This window comes from Balaenoptera physalus (genome assembly GCF_965194825.1).
Source record: "Balaenoptera physalus genome assembly, chromosome: 5".
In the NCBI taxonomy this organism is placed as follows: domain Eukaryota; kingdom Metazoa; phylum Chordata; class Mammalia; order Artiodactyla; family Balaenopteridae; genus Balaenoptera; species Balaenoptera physalus.
Window position 1 is genome coordinate 114,901,425 of NC_138884.1, and position 22,240 is coordinate 114,923,664.

General features: G+C 33.3%; 1 protein-coding gene across 7 annotated transcripts in view; it reads right to left on the reverse strand.

The window, feature by feature from the left end:
• Window positions 1–22,240, reverse strand: part of CENPE (centromere protein E) — a gene marked incomplete at its 5' end in the record, with an annotated part of 73,312 nt that overhangs the window by 36,985 nt on the left and 14,087 nt on the right. For 6 of the 7 annotated variants that reach the window (XM_082462732.1, XM_082462733.1, XM_082462731.1 and 3 more), the window contains 16 exons: window positions 407–565; window positions 2,289–2,492; window positions 5,543–5,701; window positions 5,856–6,128; window positions 6,242–6,556; window positions 7,048–7,202; window positions 7,595–7,760; window positions 7,842–7,964; window positions 9,610–9,729; window positions 9,954–10,028; window positions 13,811–13,978; window positions 14,586–14,674; window positions 15,338–15,482; window positions 19,755–19,913; window positions 20,791–20,910; window positions 21,885–22,014. In XM_082462732.1, the coding sequence (XP_082318858.1) occupies window positions 407–565; window positions 2,289–2,492; window positions 5,543–5,701; window positions 5,856–6,128; window positions 6,242–6,556; window positions 7,048–7,202; window positions 7,595–7,760; window positions 7,842–7,964; window positions 9,610–9,729; window positions 9,954–10,028; window positions 13,811–13,978; window positions 14,586–14,674; window positions 15,338–15,482; window positions 19,755–19,913; window positions 20,791–20,910; window positions 21,885–22,014 (2,560 nt within the window). The remainder of the gene's footprint in view (window positions 1–406; window positions 566–2,288; window positions 2,493–5,542; window positions 5,702–5,855; window positions 6,129–6,241; window positions 6,557–7,047; window positions 7,203–7,594; window positions 7,761–7,841; window positions 7,965–9,609; window positions 9,730–9,953; window positions 10,029–13,810; window positions 13,979–14,585; window positions 14,675–15,337; window positions 15,483–19,754; window positions 19,914–20,790; window positions 20,911–21,884; window positions 22,015–22,240) is intronic. The other variant, XM_082462730.1, reaches the window with a different exon arrangement.

Genomic DNA, 22,240 nt, shown 5'->3' on the forward strand with positions numbered 1-22,240 from the left:
TGATAAATCTTACATTTTAGAGAATAACTAATACATCTTTATAAGGGCAGAATCTTTGTTTTGTTGACTAATGTATCTCAAGAGCCCAGAACAGTGCCTGGCCCATGGTGGTACTGTACGAATGTACAGTATTTGATGAATGAATATATCAAATGATTCGTTTAGATGAATGAAGGCCCCCTCTCTCATTTAAAGACTAAAAAAATATCATCCTCACAAAGGATGTTAGTTAACATCTCAGTAGGAGTTGAAATTATCCAAAATATTAGCATTAAGATCTGTTCATTGGCAAGGTATGTATTATTTCTGGAATTCAGGTCTGCTGGAATCAAATTTATTACAAAAAAAAAAAAAAGAAAAAGTTTAGTCACAAAAAATGACCAGGAAGATAACTTAAAAAAGTCACCTTTTCCTTCAGCTTTTCTTCAACTTCTGCCAGTTTTTCACAGGTCCTAGAAAGCTCTTCTTCTTTCTTTATGGTATGGCTCTTTTCTTGTGCAACTATCTCTTGTTGCTTTTTAAGTTCACTTCCAAGAATTCTTAATTCTTCCTGGTTTTCAATGGTCTAGAATTAAAAAAAACACTGAGATTAATATATTAGCTTACATTTATGAAATCAGGTAAAAATCAGCATTTACTTTAGCCTGAAAATGAAGAAATCATGGCAAACTACATTGGAAAAGACTAATTAAAAAAAGAGCGTCTTAATCATATAAAGGTCAAGAATCTGCTTTTTTAATACTGTTTCTTTATTGCTCATCTTACATTCTTATCATGAGAATTAGAAGTGGATTTTGTATTCTATCATGAGAGGTTTGCTCATTTTCTACCCCTAAGCCAAAAGAGACTTTCTAAGCTTTTGTTGACAACAGATGATATATGAGACATATATATATATATATATATAGTTATGGGCTTGTCATATGCTGGAATGACTTTGGTTTTATACATTGCTTAATAGCAAGCTCAAAACGGCAGCATCCTTTGCTAGCATAAAGTGGGTTAATCCTAGTTATTAAGCTTAAACAGTGACTTTCTCAAGTATCAAGATCACAAAAGCATCACAAGCCAGAGACTGAGAAACGAATATGACTTTTGTCTGTATTCTTATTTACATTCATCAACTTTAACCAAACAGACAATGCCAAGAAACACGGAAAACTACACAAAAGGTCAGGTTCTACTATGATCCATAGCAAACTTCTCAAAATATTAATTTCAATCTAGACACATTATATTGTCCCTAAATTTAGAAACAAAAAATAAAGTAGGTTTGAAAATATTGGCAAACATTAACAACAAATAATTAAAAGTGAAATAAAAAAATTACAACAGCGTAAATAGAACAGAAACATTTAGGAACAACTTTAACAAAATATGGAAAAGACCTGTACACTGAAATCTATAACACATCACTGAGACAACAGATAATTTATAGAAAGATACACAATGGCCAATAAGCCATTTCATGCTAATAAGCATGAAAAGATGCTCAATATCTTTAGTCATTAGGGAAAGGCAAGTGAAAACAATGAGGTACACACCCAATAGAATGGCCAAAATTTAAAACACCGATACTATGAAGTGTTGGTGAGGATGTGGCGCCCTCAGTATTCTCTTAATTTGCTGATGGGAATGAAAAATGGTACCAACTACTTTGGAAATCAGTCTAGGAAATTTTCATCAAGTTAAATATACATCTACCTATGAGCCAGCTTTTCCATTTAGATAGCTACCCTAGAGAAATAAAAAAAAAAAAATGTTCATAAAAAGATCTGTATATGAATGTTTACAGCATCTTTATTCAAAATAGCCAAATAGTGGAGATAACTTAAATTTCTACCAATAGGATAACGTCTAAACAAACTGTGGCCTGTTCATACGATGGAACACTACCCAGCGATAAGCAGGAGAGTAGAAAGAAGACACAAGAGTGTATGCTGTGTGATTCTATTTGTATGACGTTCTAGAAGGGAAAGGCAGGTGAAAACAATGTGATTAAGTGATTAAGGTAAAAAAAAAAAGAAGGACAGTGACTATATGGGGCAGAGGGTAAGATTAGGATCAAATAGATCAGAACTCAAGGGGACTTTTTGGGGTGATGGAAATATTCCACATCTTGACTGAGGTGGAGGGTACACAAGTAGAGACATTTGTCAAAAGTCATCAGACTGTACTCTTATATCAGATACATTTATTGCATGTAAATTATACCTCAATAAAGTTGGAAAAATCTAAAATGTACAAAGACAAAACTGTATTGCTAAGTATACAGTGCCAAATCCTACCATTTCAATGCTTTCCCTTAGGTCAGTCTTCAGTTGTTCCTTTTCTGCTGTAATACTCTCTAACATTTGTTGCAGTTCATTTTTCTCCTGTATTAAAGAAAATATCTTTCTCTGTTGCTCAATTAGCTCATTATCCTCAACATCTGCAGTCAGTGCTTGGGTTTTTTTGGCTTCCAAATTTTGTTTTTTATCTATGCCAACCATCTAAAATATAAATACATTAAAGAAGAATTTCTTAGTTAATAATAATTTTAATAATAATAAAAATAGCCAACATATATTACTTATATATGTACTAGGCACTATTTTCATATATTGACACGTTTAATCATCACTATAACCTTATGAGGTAGGTACTAGTATTATCTCCATTTGACAGATGAGGAAACAATACCAGGGAGGATAGGTCACTTGCCCAAGGTCACTTGCCCAAGGTCACCCAGGGAAGAATAACCAGGTTTTGAATCCAATGGTCTGGCTCCAGAGTGTGTGCTCTTGTGCTTGTTCACTGACACGAACTACCTGGACAGCTATAGATAATTAACAATTATCTTCATGTATGATGGGTTAACCTGACTTTATGAAAAAGTAAGCCGCCTTGAACTCTATCACTTTATTTTTTTCCTTAAAAGCTGGAAATCATTCCCTACCCCCTATTCCCAATTAATCTTTATTTTCAGAGGTAGTCATACTCACCAAAGCTGGAGTTTTATTACATGTAGAGGGCAAAATAATTTTGGTAGAAATATATCTCACATTATAATAGCATAATTCATCTTTTCTTAATATACAATTTTCATTTACTGCTTAAGAAAAGCATGTTATATAAATTCAGTTATCCATAAATAAGTCTTAACCAAAGGTAACTTAAAACGTGAACTCCTTGGTAAAAGGAGATAAAGACTGACATTACAATTGTTGGCATGAAATTAGAGTGTCACTATATAACCTTATACTAGCCCAATAAATACATTCAGTTCCATACTGGCCACATATATTTTAAAAAGTTTTTATAGTAATCTATAATTAACATTAGAAAAAAATTTGAAAAATAAAGAGAAAAAATGTCATCCAGTGTCACCAACACAACCGCTATTAGAGTTCTAAAATATTTCATTCCAGTTTTTTCCATTACCTTTTTTTAAAACATAGCCATCATAACTAATTTACATATATAGGATTCATTTTAGCTTTTCTTTTTCACTTAGATCATATGCATTTTCCCATACTGCTACGTAATCTTCAAATTAGTATTTTTAGTAGTTGCTCTATTCTCTAAAGTGGATATGGACAAACTATACTTTGTTTAGTTAACCTCTTAGTGTTGGCAATATTCATGAGCTTCTGACAATGGTGCGCACAGAGCTAACTACTGGGTTGGCCAAAAAGTTTGTTTGGTCAATGAAGACGTTGTTCAATACATTTCTTGGTGAAAATGAAAAATGTGTCTTTTATTTTTACTTAAAATCAAACGAACTTTTTGGCCAACCCAATACACGAGGTGGGGAACATATAGTCTTTGGGAGCAGTTTGTCAGATATTATAATTCAGAAGCCTGCATCTTTACTCCTAAACAAAGGAATATACACAAAGACAAAGCAGATGGAGAGGAAGTATTCTATAATGATACCCAAGGTACATTTCAAAACTGAACTCAGCCTAGGAAGTATTTCAGCTACCGTGGTTATGAGTAAAATCTAATTTCTGTTGAGACACACTAGAGACATTGCACTTACAAAGAGACACATCAAGCAGGACTGAAAACGGGTACTCCAAGGGATTCCTGATAGACCTACTTAATGGAGTTCTATGGTACCCAGATGAACAGAGGGGCCCCTGAAAATTCCCAGATCTACTCTTTTATCTACATGGGTGATTCCAGCATGAACAAGGTTATCACAAGAACAAGGTGATCTCAGACTTCCAGCCCAGGTTTCAAGATCTCTAATGAACAGAATGGCCCCAGAGAATCCCAACAGACTCTTTTATCAACATGGACGCTTCTAGCCTGAACATAATACTACAGGAGCCAGTTGGTCCCAGTGAGTATAACTCTTCCTTTCCCTCACTTCTCCTCTACTGCCTCCTTCTCATGGGGCCCTATGATTGCATTTTTCATTTGTTTAAAAGCAGCTATACATTGTTGTATCTTATTCTAAAAAAACTATTCAAAAAACCTTCCCCTTGTGAAAGTAGAAGTTATAAATTTCAAATCAAGGTCTAGAACCTTTGGCCCATGGTTGATCCAAATTATAGATAAGCTGAGAACAGAAGATAATAGTGGAAGTGAAAATGCTTTTCTAGGAGAGAAGGACTCAAGAATAGGGAGAGAGAAGAGAAAGCTCATTTTCCAAGGCAGGAATATCGTGTGCCAGGGTAAAGGGGGAAAAAAGAAGCTAATTAGACTATATCAAAATTTAAAGCTTCTGTGCAAAAAAGGACAAAATCAACAGAGTGAAAAGGCAACCTATGAAATGGGAGAAAATACTGGCAAATTGTATAACTGATAAAGGGTTAATGACCAGAAAAATACAAAGAACTCTTTCAACAACAACAAAAAACCAATTTAAAAATGGGAAAAACTTGAACAGACATTTCTGCAAAGAAGATAAACATATAGCTTACAAGCAGTCTGTGATATTTTGTTATGGCAGCCCTAGCAGACTAATATACCTCACTTTAAAAGTCACCATTAGCATCCTAGTTTTTCTTATATATAATTGAATAACTAGTTAAGCAGTTATTCTCCTAAGGTCTCAGGACAAAATGAACCATTTTACCTAGAATGAATTATTAAGGCAAGATTTAAGCACCTAATAGTAAAATTATGGTCCAAACCCTAAAGATAGGCACAAATACGATACATACATTGATTCTATAGCAAACTCTAAACAAATATAGTATACAAAATCCAACATAAAACAAATATTTTAGCCATAATTAATAATAAGCACTGAATCTTTCTTACATTCTTAGAATTCAGAGGGGCTTTTAAAGATGTGTAAATTACAATAGGCCTCAGAAAAATATCAGCTCAAAGTCCGAACTAGTATTTTTTTGTCTTTTCCTTTTCAAAGCAGTTATATTTGAAGTTATTTCAAAGACATTAGACTTAAGCGTGTAAATTATTCTGAGTTATTACCACTGTGAATAATAAATAAGATTGAGATTACTATTCTGCACTTAAGTGTTTGAGGTTAAGGAGAAAGCTCATATACAAGCATATAAAAACTTTGAACAGAAACACCCCTTACCTTCTCCTGAAATTCATCCTTAGTTTCTCCTAAGTTTTCCTCTATATGCAAATTCTTGGAAGTTTCCTCAGAAATTTTCATTTTTAGTGTGTTAATTGTTTCTTGGTGTTGTTTCAAAGACTCAAGAGCATTTCGTAGTTGTTCCTGGGTGTCTATATTCTTTGTCAGAGAAATAGAAAATAATTTCCATTAGAATGTGAAACAATGAAAATAATTTTATAGTTATTGCTTGATCATAAATAATAAGTGATGGCTCCTGTAATGTTTTTAAAGAGGCTCTGAGATTTCAAAGTTTAATCAGGCAGAACCTTACCATGTTTATAGTATCCTGAATGTCATTTTTGAGTTGGTCCCTCTCAATTTGCAGGCTCTCTTGGAGTTGTTTTTGATCATCCTTTTCTTGGGTTATGGTTTTTACTTCTACTAAGGTTTGTTGAAGTTTCTCAGTAAGCAGTGTTTTCTCCTTTTCTACAGTGTGCAGCCTAGAATCTCTACTTTCTAGTTGTTCCTTCAGCTCTTCCACTTCTTTTAACCTTTTTTGATTCTCAGTTGTTTTCTGCTGAAGTTCTTGGGTTTTCTGAGAGAGCTTTAAGATAAGAAAAAGTAAATGTGAAAAGCAGAGCATTCTGCGACGTACACATGGAAGCCAAACCCCATTAAGACTAAAGATCATTTCCCTAGAGGGTGTCTTGTACCAACCTCTGTCTTCAAAGCATCCAAATTTAAACCAAGTTCTTGAGCTTCTTTACAGAGATTTCCTATTTCCTGTTTCAATTTTGCATTCTCTTCAAGGACCATCTTATATTTTTGCTCAAATTCAATATGATGATTTTTAACATCTCGGAATTCTTGATCAGTGCTTTCATAATTCAACTGGGAAGTTGCTAGGTCATTTTTAGTTTTCCCAATTTCTTCAAGTAAATCTTGAATTCTACTTTCCTTATGAGCTACTTCAGAAAACAATTTATCTTTTTCTGATGTTATTATACAGAGCTCTTCAGATTTATCATGTATCTATGGAAAAGAAAGCAAACTTAGCTATGTTAGCAATATATGATCTACTTAAGCAATTTTCAGGAAAAAAGCTTTCTCTGCCTCACCTCAATTTCAAGACATTGAAATTAAGCAAAGGTTTGACTGAGGAAAGGCAATATTTTTATTGTGACATCTCTTTAACAATATATTCTCCTGTTTAACTTTACCTTCAAAGTTTTGATTTCTAATCTCTGGTTCTAGTAAGGATTGCATGGAGGACACTCAGTAGAAACACAGTCAGCATGTGCCTTTAATTCCTCATCTATCATTTTAAAGTGTTTTCTAACTTTCTGGTGTAGCAGGCATTTCATGGTTTTTCTTAGAATTTGACATATTTCTACTGCTAACAGAGTCAGGCGTTTACAGTCTCTTGGTTGGTACTTTAAAATAAAATATGGCAAAATATTTAAGGCACTATTGCAAAGGTTTTTATTTCAAGGTAAGAGTTGTTTGCTTAAAAAAGTGTTTACCTCCTTCCTTAGCATTTCTACTTCTGAAGGTAAAGATTTCAATTCTGAGAGCAAATTAACTTCTTTGCGCAAAGCTTCATTTTCTTCGACTTCCTTATTCAATTCTTTCTGGAGATGGGTAATTTTCCTTTCCAATTCCATATTAGAGAGCAAATCTAGGAAATTTTTAGTAAGTTAAATAAAACAGCTTGCAGTTGTTGGGTAAATCTAAATTTCATACATAGTTAGATTATTTAACCAGATTATATAAAATTTATTAAAGAAAGAGCCAGTGTTGGTAAACAACTCATCCAATTGTTAATCACCTTGTCCAAGATTGGGTTCAATTTATTTGAAAAATAACTTTTAAACCCTTATGGTTTGAGGTCCAAGGAAACATTTATAAATACTGATACCAAATGACATTAAAACTTCACATTAAGCTATTAAAAACACCAGAGAATAATGGATTTTTAATTGTTTATTGCAATATAGTTGCAAAATCTTTTAGGTACATTTCTGTATAAAGTCAGATTTGCAAAGAGATAAGTCTGAAATGATAAAATACCTTTTGGAACTTTGCCATCTATAAGGGAGCTGAGTTTTGTTATTTCATTAAAAGAAGATTGTAATTCTTTCTCCAGATCAACTTGCATTTTCTTTTTCGCCTCCAACTGGCTTTGAAATAACTCAATATCATTTTCCATTTGCTTGCATGTACTTGCAAGTTCTTTCTATTGAGAGAAACACTGCAGATTCACAGAAATGTACTGATCATTGTAACTGTTTTTACAAATATTACAAAAATAACTTACCATTTTTTCTTTCAGCTTTAGATTTTCACTTCTAAGAAAGGCTGATTCTCTCTTGGCATCAAGAGCTACAGTTTCAGCATCAAGCAGAGTCTGTTTCATTTGTTTTAAGTCTTCAGTGTTTTCCTATACACAGGACAAAAAGGATTTAGTGAAATCTAACTTTGTTAGAGTTGGAAAAGACTTAACACGTACATGTATGTTATTCCTAACAAATCAAAAATGGTTAAAATATGAGAATAGCCAAATGTATTTTTAGAATAGATTAAAAAAATTAACATTTCCAATAATAAAAATATTTTGGGGAATTCCCTGCATTCTAGTGGTTTGGACTCGGTGCTTTCACTGCTGGGGCCTGTGTTCGATCCCTGGTCGGGGAACTAAGATCCTGCAAGTGGCACAGCGTGGCCCAAAAAAAATATTAAAAAAATTCTGGCTATATTTTTCAAAAGGATAAAAGCATTGTATAGAAGTACTATAATAATTCTGTTATTGTTTAAAAAGGTTAACACAATTGTTGCTCAGCTAGCCTGTTAAAGTTTCCTATGTATTTTTATTTTAGGTTACTCTCTGCAAAACATGACAGGTGACTCGCTAATAGTTACAATTAAGGATGTTAAATCACAAATTAAAAAGAAAAAGATAAATAATCCAATAGAAAAATAGAGTAAAGATATGAACAGGCAACTCACAGAGGAGAAAATGCAAATGACTGATAAATACATGAAAAAAAATCCACAGTCTCATTTTTAGAAAGAAGTGGCATTTCAACATGACTTGCACTTATATGAATTCAACCATATGTCCTTGGCAAAATATTAATGCAAACGTGCATGCATGAATGAATAAATAAATTGGATGAATAAAGAGAAAGAAATAAACAACAATTTAAAAAAAATGGGCAATTCTATTTGCCTTTCTATCAACAGATACTCCAGGATGATATGAAAGTGCCTTTCTTCCCAGGGCCTCAGAACAATGAGAACACTTTTAAAAAGAATCACTTGTCATTAATAGAGTACTAATAGAAGGTAACAAAAAGTACTCTGAAAAACTCAAATGAAAACAAAAGAAGAACAATAGAAACTAATATTCTAAACTTTCCATCTAGTAACTGTTGCCTTTTTAAAAAAGTGTTAAAAACTAGAATCCAACTGATAGTTTCTTGAAGTAATCAGATGGATTGAAAGCAAATAGAAAAAAAAAGTTAATTTCACCATGACATTCAATACTATTTAATGCCATGATCTTATACCAACTAAAATCACCTACAGCTATAGCTCTGAAAAATATCAAACTGTTAAAATAGTTACATAATTATAACGAGAATGCATTAATATCTATTAATGAAATTAATGAAATTTATGAAATCATGCTCAATTACATGTTTTACAGTTCTAGTTACTAATCAATGTTAAGTGCTTACCTGAAGATATTGACTATACACTTCTGCATTTGTATAAAACAATTGAAAAACATTAAAATTTTTTGAATTACTGATTTTTAATGGAAGCTCATCTCTAACTTACTTACATTCAATCAAAGGATAATATCCTTAACTCTCTCTGATTCTTTATCCATAAAATGGCAATGATACTAATAGTGCCTCTCTCATAGGGTTACTGACAGGATTAAATAAAATACTATATTTAGAACAATTAGAACAATGCCTGGCACACAGTAGGCTCAATATAAACATTTGCGATGATGATGATGACAGTATACTACAAATGCCAAAATGACGACACAACAAAATAAACCTGATTTTTACCGATGAGTATGACAAGTCCATTTCCATACTTCCTGACTTCTGAGAGTCTATGTATTTCTGTAGCTTCTTAATCTGGTCTTCCTTTTCTCTAAGCAGCTCTACTTTTGAACTTAGTTCATCCTAAAACAATTAAAGGAGAATGAAACAATTTAATTGGGTTTGAATTCTAAGGAATTAAAAAGAAATTACATTTAATAGTTTAAATTGGTAGATAGTAAAATTCAAAAAGTTGATATTTAAAGAATATAATTCCTTCTATTTTCTGAAATCATGTTCAATTACATATGATGTACGTTTTATAGTTTTTGTTCTTTATCAATAGAAATACCAACATAAATGCTCACCTCAAGATCTTGATTATACACTTCTGCATGCTTAACTAAATTCTTTAAGTTGGAAATTTCATGAATTAGTTGCATCTGTAAGAGCATGTGAACAGGCAACAGAGCAAACCAATAGTTAATAAAGCAAAAAAAAAAAAAGAAAAAAAAGATAGCATTCATTCACCGCTTTAGAATCACCCAACACAATAAGAAAGACTGGGAGATCAGTCTAGTTCAACTACCAGAAATCAACTGTTCAAGCTACTGCAATGAAGCACCTCATTATTTAAAAATAAATAAATAAATAAAACCCAAACTTAACCAACCAAACAAAAAAAATCCCCATACCCCACAAAACAAGCAAATAAGAAAAAAGCCTAAGCATGACCCCCAAAACAGTTACGTCATGTTAATAAAGCTACAATAACGTCAAAAGCAAATTAGTACCCACCACTGTATAAGATAGAGTGGTAATCAAACTTTAAAAAAAAACATACTTTACATAGATTTTTGTTTTGGGTAAGTGAAGTGCAGAAATGTATTTATTCTGTAAGATTTTTTTCTCTTCCCATAAATTATCCACCTAGCTTTATACTGGCATACTTTTTAATGAGTTGTGACTTGGAATTTAGGTTTGGATTATGACAGTTTCATGTAGTACCTTTATAATATTATTACTGTTCACCAAAGCTAAAGACATATGTATGGCATTATCAACTATTACCTTGCTGGTTTATTCTACAGGAAATATTGGAAAGATGATGCTATTGCTTTATATTGTTCAACTGTCTAAAAGTATAAAGAATACTTAAAGATACAAGTACTTCTATTAAAGTTTCCTTTTTATTGAAATATCTGTAGCATTAAATATTTGAGTACCAGAAACTTCTGTGTTCAAACGAAGTAAACTACAGTTTAACAAAGGTAAACATAATTTCCCTGAGAATTATTTAATCATAATCAGATGAGTCCTTAAAGAGTAAAAGCAAATTCTAGTCGAATATAAGGGACTTACAAAAATAGCACCTTGTTTAAATAATATTTTCTGGATGTCTAATTCAGTCCTGAATAGTTTTAGATTTTAGACTAGTGCTGGTTTGACATTCATATTTTAGGTCAGCATGAGTCAACAGAAATATAATGTGAGCCAAATTTATAATTAAAATTTTTCTAGTAGCCACTTTTAAAAAAAGTAAAAAGAAGTGGGCAGAATTAATTTTAATATAATTTATCTAATCTAATATATGCAAAATATTATTTCTTCATGTAATCAGTATTAAAAAATTAATGTAATATTGCATATTCTTTTTTTCATACTTAAGTCACTTGAGACAGGTCCCATTTCAAGTGCTCAATTGCCATATGTGATGAGTGGTTACCATTGTTCAGCAAAGTTTTAGACATCTGTATTGATTATAATTTAAATTGGCTCTATCTTTTACCTTTTCTTCTGTTTCTAACTTTTGTGCAAGGAAACCACACTTGTCAGAAATGAAGAACTAAATAATCAACCTTAATCTTTGAAAACATCTAGAAAGGAAAGTTCCCCCACTTCTCATTTGAAATCACTCTTCATTTTAAGTACTGGTTCACATAAACAGAAAAACATTAAGTCACTTTTGAAAAGAGCTGAGTACACTCTCCCAATGATGTATTGTTTAAGATGCAGCGCATAGAGAAAGTACACGATATGATCAAGTTAATCCACTGTTACAAAGAAAATATTGCATATTTCAACTGTAATTTTCAGCAGGTGAAATGAAATAATTAATTCACTTCTTAAACATCTCCAAGTTGTGAAAATTATAAAATTAAATCAAGTTAAAATAGGTAGAGAGATGAAATTTCTCTTGTTCCCTGATCGTGATAATACTTGACCTTGTTTATTCCTTTCTTTTAAATTACTATTTAAACATCTTATATTACTGTATCCCCACTTGAAAATTATCCACAGCTTTAGTGATTTTTGACAAAACCCTTAGGAGACCAGGGCAATGGCCACATGTCCTAAGGCTGCAATTTGACCTTTACTCCGTTTTGGTTAAACTTTTCCCCAAAACGTAGGTTTCAGAACATATTTTGTTGCATACACCTACACTTGTATTTGTAGTTTAACATGAAATGGATATTGTAAAACTGTCTTTGAACAGAGTAAGTTTAAATTACTTAAACTTTTAGGTTACCTCACAGAACCTAGAATTTCAATGTGTGTCCAAGTAAAAGTAAAGAGAATAGGATTATTTTCCCCCTTAACTGTAAAAAGGAAAAAAAAAATCGAGATGTGAGATTCAAGGCATATATTCTGTGTTATTTTGTAATCTTTTCGTGTGTTAGTCAATTCAGTGAGCTTTGCTTTTAATAATTAATTGAATGTATAAGTGATGTAAGAAAAATTAGAGAAATTACCGCTACACATATCCCCAAAGGTAATTTTATACCGTATTATTTATAAGATATATACAAAAAATTAGGTGAGATTTTGGAGTTAGAAGGGGACTTGGCAAGCTCCCGATCTAACTTCAAGGAGTAAGATACACAAAAAAGTAAGCCTTGAGAGATGTGATGACTTGCTCAAAGCCTTGCCAATAATTCGTGACAGGCTCAAATCTGTGGTGAGCTAATAAACAGCAGAACTAGGGCTTCATTCCAGGTAGTTTGCTCCAGAGACCGTGCTCTTAACCACAACACTAGAGCACCCCCTCTCAATAAAACCATTTACGAAGTCCACTGTTCTTTTCATGAAGTTTTACAGTCTGTGAATTCACAAATTTTAAAACAAATTAAATGAAACTCTGTAGAGAAGTTATAGACTTTTGCCTCTCAGAATATAATACCTATGAAATGTAGGAGTAAATGTAATTTGTAGGTAGAACAGAAATAATAGTTTTGGCACAGAATTTTTTTTCCTTTTTAAAAAAGAAAAGTAGGTGACAAACTATGATACTGAGGAAAAGGAACTGTGTCCCTTTGGGCTCTCCATACAGAAATAAGTAGCTGCGAATTAACTCATGTTTTACCTACATCAAAACACCAGCTCTTATTTTTGAGGGGATTCGTGGATCACGTCACAAGTCTGATAACAGCTATGGATTCTTACTCCACAAAACTGAATATGCACTCCAAAATTCTATAGAATAATTTCATAGGGTCTATGAACTTTAGGTTAAAGACTCTCCACACTAAGAAATTGCTTGAATCTTCTGGACAGTTACCAAGTCCCCAAAGTCTGATGGTTTATGGATTACAGTCTCTTAACATGTAGCCTAATACTACACACTTGAAAAATTTAAGTGATCCATTTCATTTCTAAAAATTCCATTAAAACTATTTAGTATTAATTATACCAATTTTCACAGTAACTTTCTTATATGGAAAAAGAAATGTGCAAAATTAGCTTCCCTAGCTATTCTAATGTTCTAGCTATTTAGGAAAATATTTTCTAAAGAAAACAAAATCCATTAATAGGTAGTATCCATATATAAAACATTCATCAAGATATTAAAATTCATGTTGGTCTCAGTAGGAAATGGCTACGTTCTAGGCAGGACTTCTGATATGCTAATAAATTAAATATTTTAATATACAAATTATAAGGAAATAACTTCTTCAAGACAAATCCATCAGTAGGCACATTCACCAAACCTTCCTAAAGATGTTCTTAATTTCTTCTTCTTGTGCATAAGCACAAGTGAAACAAATATGATTCAACGCTTTTAAAAATAGAAATAAATTAATTATTTCTCAAATTCTCTAAATTGTGTATACATATGGAAAATGGTTGGATCCCCAATATCTCAACCTTAGAAATACCTTTAAGAGAATGATACTTCATTTAAACGTGTGGTTTTAGTTTAGTTTCATATTTCCACATCCTTTACCTCTTGATCTTTCTCTGTTTTTCTTTCTAGAGCCTCAAATTCATCCAAATCATTCTTTTCTTTTAATTTCAATTCCATTTCTTCATTTTCTCTTCTTAGTTGTTCATAGTCTAACACCAGATTATCATAGTTAGCACGAAGTGAACTCAATTCACTTTCTAAGTTTTCCTATTGCAAACAAAACCAAATTTTCAAGTCAGAGAGAATTCCAATCATATATTGTTTGTTTCCTTAACAAAATTTGGATTAACCAAATAATTAATGTAACCTTGAATCATTTGGTGGTTTAGACCATTTTCTTCTTCAATAACTTTTTAATGGTCTAGCTTGATCCAGAGTAAGATAAAGGACCTGCATTTTGGTAAACTGGCTAACTTAGAATAGAAGACGACTATTTTGAAAGGGTTAAAAAAAAAACAAAAAACATATAAACAAATTCTCTGTCTGTGCCTGACTGGAAAAGTCGAATCAGAAGTAGGAGGTAGGGCTCATAATGGGATACAGATCCTTAAGCTCCTTAGTAATAATGCTGATAATTTAACTCTCCACCTGTCTGACTACTATCTTATTTCTCAAGTAGCTCTCAATTTAGGAAGTGAAACTGAGGGATTATTTATTGACCTTTAAAACTCTAGTGGCCTTAATTAGAACCAAAACTGTTACTGAAATTAAGTCCGAGCTAGAAATGTGTCACAACAACAACAATAAACCCTGATAACAAATGAATTTAAAAAAGAGTAAAAGGATAATGCTCTGTAAAATACATTTAAGTTACCTGACTTAGTAGCTTTGTTGCTGGATTCCACTCTATCTCAGTTAATGTATCAAGAGTGTTACTGAAAATATCAGACTCTGAACAGAGAGCTATAATTAGAGGGAAAAGAAATTTATCCATAAACTTGTTATTTTCTTAAAACTCAAAGATAAAAAAAAAAATCTGATCAGAGGTAATAAACTCAAATTAGCTAATATGTGCTCACAGTATGATCATAGCCAAGAATACATTAACAACAGATGTGATCATTTATATTATTGTGTCAATTAAGATCACTGGTTAGAATGAGTGATAACATATAGGGGTCCTTAATACAATATAGATAAAAAGGACAAATTCTAAATTTGAGATTTGATTATTTTAAGTAGATTTAAAAATGCCCCTAAAAATATTTATAACTATGTTGGAGACATAATTTTGAAACGGATTCCTGTGTAAACACCATCCTTTCAAGGTTAGCAGAGTTTAAGGCTGATGTTTGTTATATGGATACTAATTTAACTGGATAATGATTAGAATAAAAACATGTGTGTTTCAACTAGAATGCATTATTCTTAAGAAATCTAGAAATAGAGAACTTCATGAACGTTCACTTTCTTAAAATTACTTATTTTTATCATTATCTCCATTGTAATTACACCTAAAATACATACATTTTATTTAAATGTGTTTATCACATTAACTGAGTTATAAATAAAGTCTCTCTTTATAGGGATGTTTTTATAATTAAAAGTAATGGAAAAAGTACTCACATTCATCAATTTCTCCTAAAGTTACAGCAGCCTTATGTGTTTTTGTTGTTACATTCACTGGCATATTAAATTCATTTACATAGTTTGAGTCCTTCATTTTGTTAATTTTGCCAAGGCACCAAGTGACTCTTCGTTTTTTTTTAGCCTGAAGAGAAAGAAATCAAAATTACCTCACATAGATCTGGCTCAAACATCGTAAAACAAGGGAACTAGTTTCCATTTTAAAAAACCATTGGGACTTCCCTGGTGGTCCAGTGGTAAAGGATCCACCTTCCAATGCAGGGGACGCAGGTTCGATCGCTGGTCGGGAAACTAAGATCCCACATGCCGCAGGGCAACTAAGCCTGCGCCACAACTACTGAGCTCCTGCGCCTCAACTAGAGAGCTTCCACGCTGCAAACTACAGATCCCACGTGCTCTGGAGCCCACACGCCACAACTAGAGAGAGAAAACCTGTGCGCCACTAGAGAGAAGCCTGCGCACCGCAACAAAGAGCCCACGTGCGGCAACAAAAGACCCTGCATACCTCCGTGAAGATCCTGTGTGCCGCAACTGAGACCCGATGCAGCCAAAATAAATAAATAAAAACAAAAAAACCCCCAAAACAAACAAAAAGAACCCATTGACTTGGCAGAATTTTTACTAAGTCTACTTTAATATCTTACCAGTTTAAGGATAACCTGAGATAAGAAAACATATTCAAACTTTTCAAATCAGTATTTAACCCCATAATAAATTTGATGAAACTACTATTTAAATTACATATTTTATTGGAAGGTTTACCTATAAGCTTGTCTGGAATGTAACTGAAAGGAATCGGTTGACTGTCAACTCTTCAAGTAATCTGGTGTTATATGGAAGGGACAGCTGTTGCTGCCCCCTCATAGCTACCAAAACCACTTTTGGGTACCCAGTTCTGCTCCCCTCAGTTATCTGTTCATCTGTCATCTTCCCTAGCTCCTTCCTCTCAGCTTTACGAATGCTCAAGCCTATTTATCTGCTTTTGATTTTTAAAAAAAACAATCCCTTGCCTCCTCACTTCTCTCTAGCTACCATTTTCTTTTAGTTTCTACATTGTCTTCTTCCTCATCAGCTATCTACATCTTCCTCATCCCTTCAGGGGCATTTCTGTCTCCTGATTCTTATCCCACCCAGCTAGCTGTCTTCATCGCTCACTCTGCTTTGCTGGTTTCTCTTCCCCTGCCCACTTCCTAAGTGTTTGTATCTTTCCATATTTCACAGCTAGCATTCTTCTCTTGTGTCTCTACCAGTACAAGCATTATCTCATCTTATTTGATCCTCTCAACAATCCTCTATTACTACATCCATTTTATAGATGAGCTGGGTGTCCAGAAAGTTTGGAGAAGCTGAGTAGAGTCATACAGCCAACTGGAAGCTGAGCCCATGCCTGTTAACTTCAGAGCCTATCCACCAACCATTCTACCGCATTGCCTGTCAAGATTATCTGCTGTCCCCAGAATATTCTGCATGCTTTCATGCCTCTACCATATACTACCCTTCTGCTTGAAATAGCCAGCCCTTTCCACAGCCTGCTCTGCAAAAACCTAGTTGTATATACATGTTTGACTCCAATGACCTTCACCTCAACTCCACGTGCTCCCAAAGCCACTCCTGGACCTTGTCATTATCTCAAACTCATAAACCCAGACCTGCTCTTAGTACAGTGGCTATCCTCCACTTTCTTGATCCAGTTAATCCCATTATAGTTATTTAGCTTATGAGGTACCTTACTTTATTCCTGTTTTTCTCTTCCTATCATCTTAGATTCCATAGATCATCACTTCAACCATGTTTTTGGGTCAACTGCCTCGAATTATTTGACCCAATCTCTGTTCCCCAAACCTATCCCAACAGTGTACACTCAGATGAATTACACTGTCTTTTAAGACTTTATCAGCCTCCTGAACACTGCCAGGGCATACAGTCAGAAGACTGGTTGCCTCCATCACCTGGGTCCTTAATGCTTCCTGGTAAGACTTCTTTCCTCCTTGTTGGCTTTCTTTTCTATTCCCTATAAAGGCTATACTATTTTAAACTCTTAGCATTGTCTATGAACTTGTGTCTCCACCATCTCCTGCTATGACAGCAGAAAAATTAAACTTCCTACTTCAGAAAGACAATATAAGCCTAAACTTACAAAAGCATTACTTGCACTGACGCCTATCCTTTCCTCTGTCCTTGTTACAATGAATAGATGTTTCTCCTTCTATCTAAGGCCAGACCCTTCTGCTGTATTCAAGATCCCATCCCTTTGGGTCATCTCAACCCACTGCAAGGTGGCTTTCACTACCAACACATAACTCAAAATTGCTTGTGCAAATGAGCTCCTTATTTCTAAATCCAAAGCATTTTTGTCTATGTGTATCTTATTTAACTTCTCAGCAGAATGTGACACTGCTGACCACTACCTCTCTGAAACACTCTGTTCCCTTGGTTACCACATTCAGCTGGTTTCCTTCTAAATTCTGAGCTAAACATGGGTTCCTTCAGGGATTCTTCTTTACTGCCTTTACCTAAAAAGTTGTTGTTTCTTGGGGTTTTGTGTTTGACTCTCTGTTTTTTTCCATTTTCAACATGCTTCCAGAGCAAGCTCATCCGTTCCCAGGACTCTAAATTGGATCTGCAGTAGTTAATGCCAAATTGATACCTCCATCTCAGACCTTTCACATTTTCGACTGCCTGACATCTTAAAATGGAGATGCCCTGAATCAAACACTGAGCAGCTCCAGTGCTCTTCATTCATTGCTCCTCAACTCAGTGAATATGCTACCAGCTCCCCAGAGAGCCTAGTAATGCCAGCAAGTCATTTTGGATCCCTCCTTCTCCCTTTCCCTGCCGCTGTGTCTACATAATCACAAAATCCTGTTGAGTCTACCTCCCAAATAGCTTTCCAATTTATCCAATTTCTTCCATCTCCAGAGCCACAATCATTGCAGAGGCCCAATCAATCTGATGCACATAGCAGCCGCACCTTTCCAAAATGCAATTCCGATTATGTTCCATACAAGGCATTTCCTTGTCCTTAGCATAATGCAACACTCAAATCCTTCACTGAGGTTTTAAAATGCCCCTGCCACCAGAAAGTCCAAGAAATATACTGTTTTTCCACAATTTTAAGCTTCTGTACATGTAAGTGTCTTCCTGAAACACTATTCCTTACACCTTCCACTGGGCTATTTCCCACTCATCACTCAATCAACAAATTGATCTAGAGCATCTTCTGTATACTTAGAATGGTGACCTGAACATAATGTCTATTAATAATTATCTTAATAGTATATATTTATTGAGGATTTGCTGAGCAGAAAGTATAGTGTTAAGCATGTACTGTATGTTACTTCACTTAATTCTCACAACAATCCTATGAGGTGGGGATTAAGCTATATATCACAGATAAGGAAACTGCAGCAAAGTCTATTTGAGAAATTGCCCAAGGTCAAGTGTTAGGAATTGATAGAATGGGGATTCAAACCCAGGTAGTTCAAATCCAGAGGCTATCCTCTTAAAAAAATACCTGTTGGATAAATAAATCCCTACTGTAGTAAAAACAAAAACCACAAAAACTGGAAGCCAGAATTTTGATCAGTATGCTGATCTATATTCTAGATCAATTTCCTGATATTAATATTTCTGTTTCTTTAAACAGAAAATATTCCCACATACTCTAGACATCTGTGGTTTCCAATTCCTAATTAATTTTATTTGAATTTCTTAAGAAGCATATTGCAAATAGATTCCTTGAATATACTCTAGACTCTAAACCATGAAAGACTCCAAATAGCCAAAACAATCTTAAGAAAGAAGAGCAAAGCTGGAGGCATCATGCTTCCTGATTTCAAACTGTATTACAAAGCTATAGCAATCAAAACAATATGTATGATAGTGCCATAAAAACAGACACATAGACAAATGGAACAGAATAGAGAGCGCAGAAATAAACCCTACACATATATGATCAATTAATTTACAACAAAGGAACCAGGAAGATACAATAGGGAAAGGACAGTCTGTTCAGTAAATGATGTTGGAAAAACTGGATAGCCATATGAAAAAGAATGAAACTGGGCCACTATCTTACACTATACACAAAAATCAACTCAAACTCATTAAAGACTTGAATGTTAACACCTGAAACCATAAAACTCCTAGAAGAAAACATAGGTGGTAAGCTTGAATCCTTGAATTAGGACCTCTACATTAGGGATCAGTATTTTTTAATGAACCTCTTCTCTTAGGTGTTTTGTTGCTATATAGGTAAACAGCAACACAAAAGTTCTGGATTTCTTGAATACACTGTATCAAAAGATAAGAAATGCATAACTATGTAATAAACACACAGGAATACCCGTTCTATTCTCTGTATACCAAGTTTAAGGTGTCATCTCTTAAATTTTACCTTTAATTCCTGTTGTGATGTGAGGGAAGAAGAGGTCACCAGCATCCGTGTTAAGTTTTGAATTTTCTCAATCTGCACTTTTTGAAGTAGATCTTTTTCTTCCAAAAGTTGTGCCATTTGGTCTTTTTCCATTGCCTGGGCCCGAGTCTCTAAAGAAACCTACAGAATGTAATATTGGGTTATGTTAATAACAAATGTAGCTAGATTTTAAAACCTTGAAAGTAGCTTAAAAGAACAGAATAGAAATTTATATGTGAACTAAGAGAATTTTAATTTTATTGAAATAAAATATACCCTACCTGCAGAACACCAATACACAGTTACCATAATCAGTAATTTCTCAAACTAAAAATAAAGTAAAATATACATGTCTTCTCATGTCACTATTCTATATGCCATTACAATGTTGTTAAAGCAATTCTATTAGTTGCCTAAAAATATATAAATAGCAGGCAGAGAAGTCATAAAAGCAGAGACTTGAATACCTACAGAAAAGGAAGAGATATTTTCATAAGACTACCATTTGATATTTTAGCTTATTCCTAAAAAGATCACTAAAATGCAAGATTTATATAAAATAGAGGACCATAGTAATTAAAACAAACAATGACAAGTGATTATGCTATCTTATTAGATTGCTATCTCAGGGTTGGAAGAAAAATTCAAGTTAACGTGAAACTAGAGAAAGTAGTTTTAGGTAACTATACATGGTGTCTCTTTTTTAACCTAATTTCCTATGAATAATTTGTGACAATTAAAAAAAAAAATTATCTCCACTTGGCCCATTTGAAAACATCAAATTTTCCCCTTTGAAAATGAAAAACAAAATCTAAAATAACTTCAAGAAACCAAATCTTTCAGTTTATAGTAAATTAAACTAAAATTTTTATGAGTTGATTTCTTCTTAGTTGAAAAGTGTTTTAAATTTAGGTTGCAAAACTCAGATATTGATGACTTAAGAATCTCTGGGCAATTAGGTAGATCTCAATTCTAAATCTGTCCCTACTCTTTACTGAAATACATAGTTCACGCATACCTCCTCTAATTGCTTTTTAAGATCCATTATTTCTTTTCTGTATCTTTTCAGGAGAGCTTCATCACTTGATACCTCGTTAACGTAAGGAGTATTCTTCATATTTTTAGCAGTGCTGGCAAACTGGGAAAAAATACAAGAGTGTTATGTGCTCCACACAAAAAAATTAATTAAACTAATAATATTTGGTCTTCTTGTAATTAAGTTTTGTAAAAAAAAAAAATCAGTACTCTTCCCAGGTAGTTTAATACTTTTGAGTACAGAGTGCATTTTACGTCCCTGTAACAATTCCTGTAATGCTCCAGTCAAAAGCCTCTCTCCTTCCTTTGAATGCTATCCTACTTACTAGCTACTTAAGTATTAATCCAAGGCAATCATGTTGGAAGACAGGTCTTATCTTCCCTATAAGACTATACATTCTGTGAAGCCAGGGACTCTATTTTCTATCTCTTTTTTCTGACAGTACCTCGACCCAGTGCTCAGTAGCTATTTAAAGCAATGTTTCTTAGAGTATGAGTATCAGAAGTAACTTTAAGTGGGTACATGAAGGTATCCATTATATATAACATTGAATCCTTCATTGAGACAGCTATTCTACTGACAATTCAATTTCCCCCTACTCGCCCCTCTCCTTTTTTTTTTTTTTATTTTTTTAAAACATAAAATGCAGGCCTTAGGCTCAGTGCAAAGGCAGGCAACAATTAGCTAGCAGGAATTTAGGAATTATTTTATTATAAGCACATACACATGTTTTTTGGGTCACCTTCTATTTGTTGCAAGTGATACTAGTTTTTCATTTATGGAACTGATATAACGTTTCCTTTCATAATCAATTAAGTAAAAAAGTGAGTTTGTAAAAGAAAAATATCAAGTCAATTTCAGTAAAATAGTGTTGGATCTGGCAAAAATTGTGGAGGTGGGATATGAATGATTGAATTTTGGGAAAATTAAGAAATGCTATTTAGTAGACAACACATCAATTTTATTTTAACAGGTATGTTATGTGAATTAAAAAAACTACCTACTTTTAGTAGGTAATTTTTCCTTCTTAAAGATGATATCCCCTCCTATTAAGTTGAGATAAAAATCACACTCACCTGGAGAGTAGTAAGAGTTTCATCAAAAGACACCGGAGTAATTGTGCAGATAATACGTGTTTTTGCATTTCCTCCCAAGGAATTCTGGAGAATTCGTGTTAATTTGCTATCTCGATAATTTATGAAACCACTTAGTGAGAAATGAGTTTGGGAAGAAAAAGAGTAAGAATTTTTATATAACAAAAGTGGTTGGTTCTTAATGTAGAACCTTAAAATAGCTACAGTTAAAAAAAAATAATTATTTACAGGTTACATGAGGCAGATCAAAACTACTAACTAAAAAATATTTAAAATATAGAAAGTAAATTTAGTAGGACACAATCATATGTATAAGAAGCCACGCATGATCACAGAGT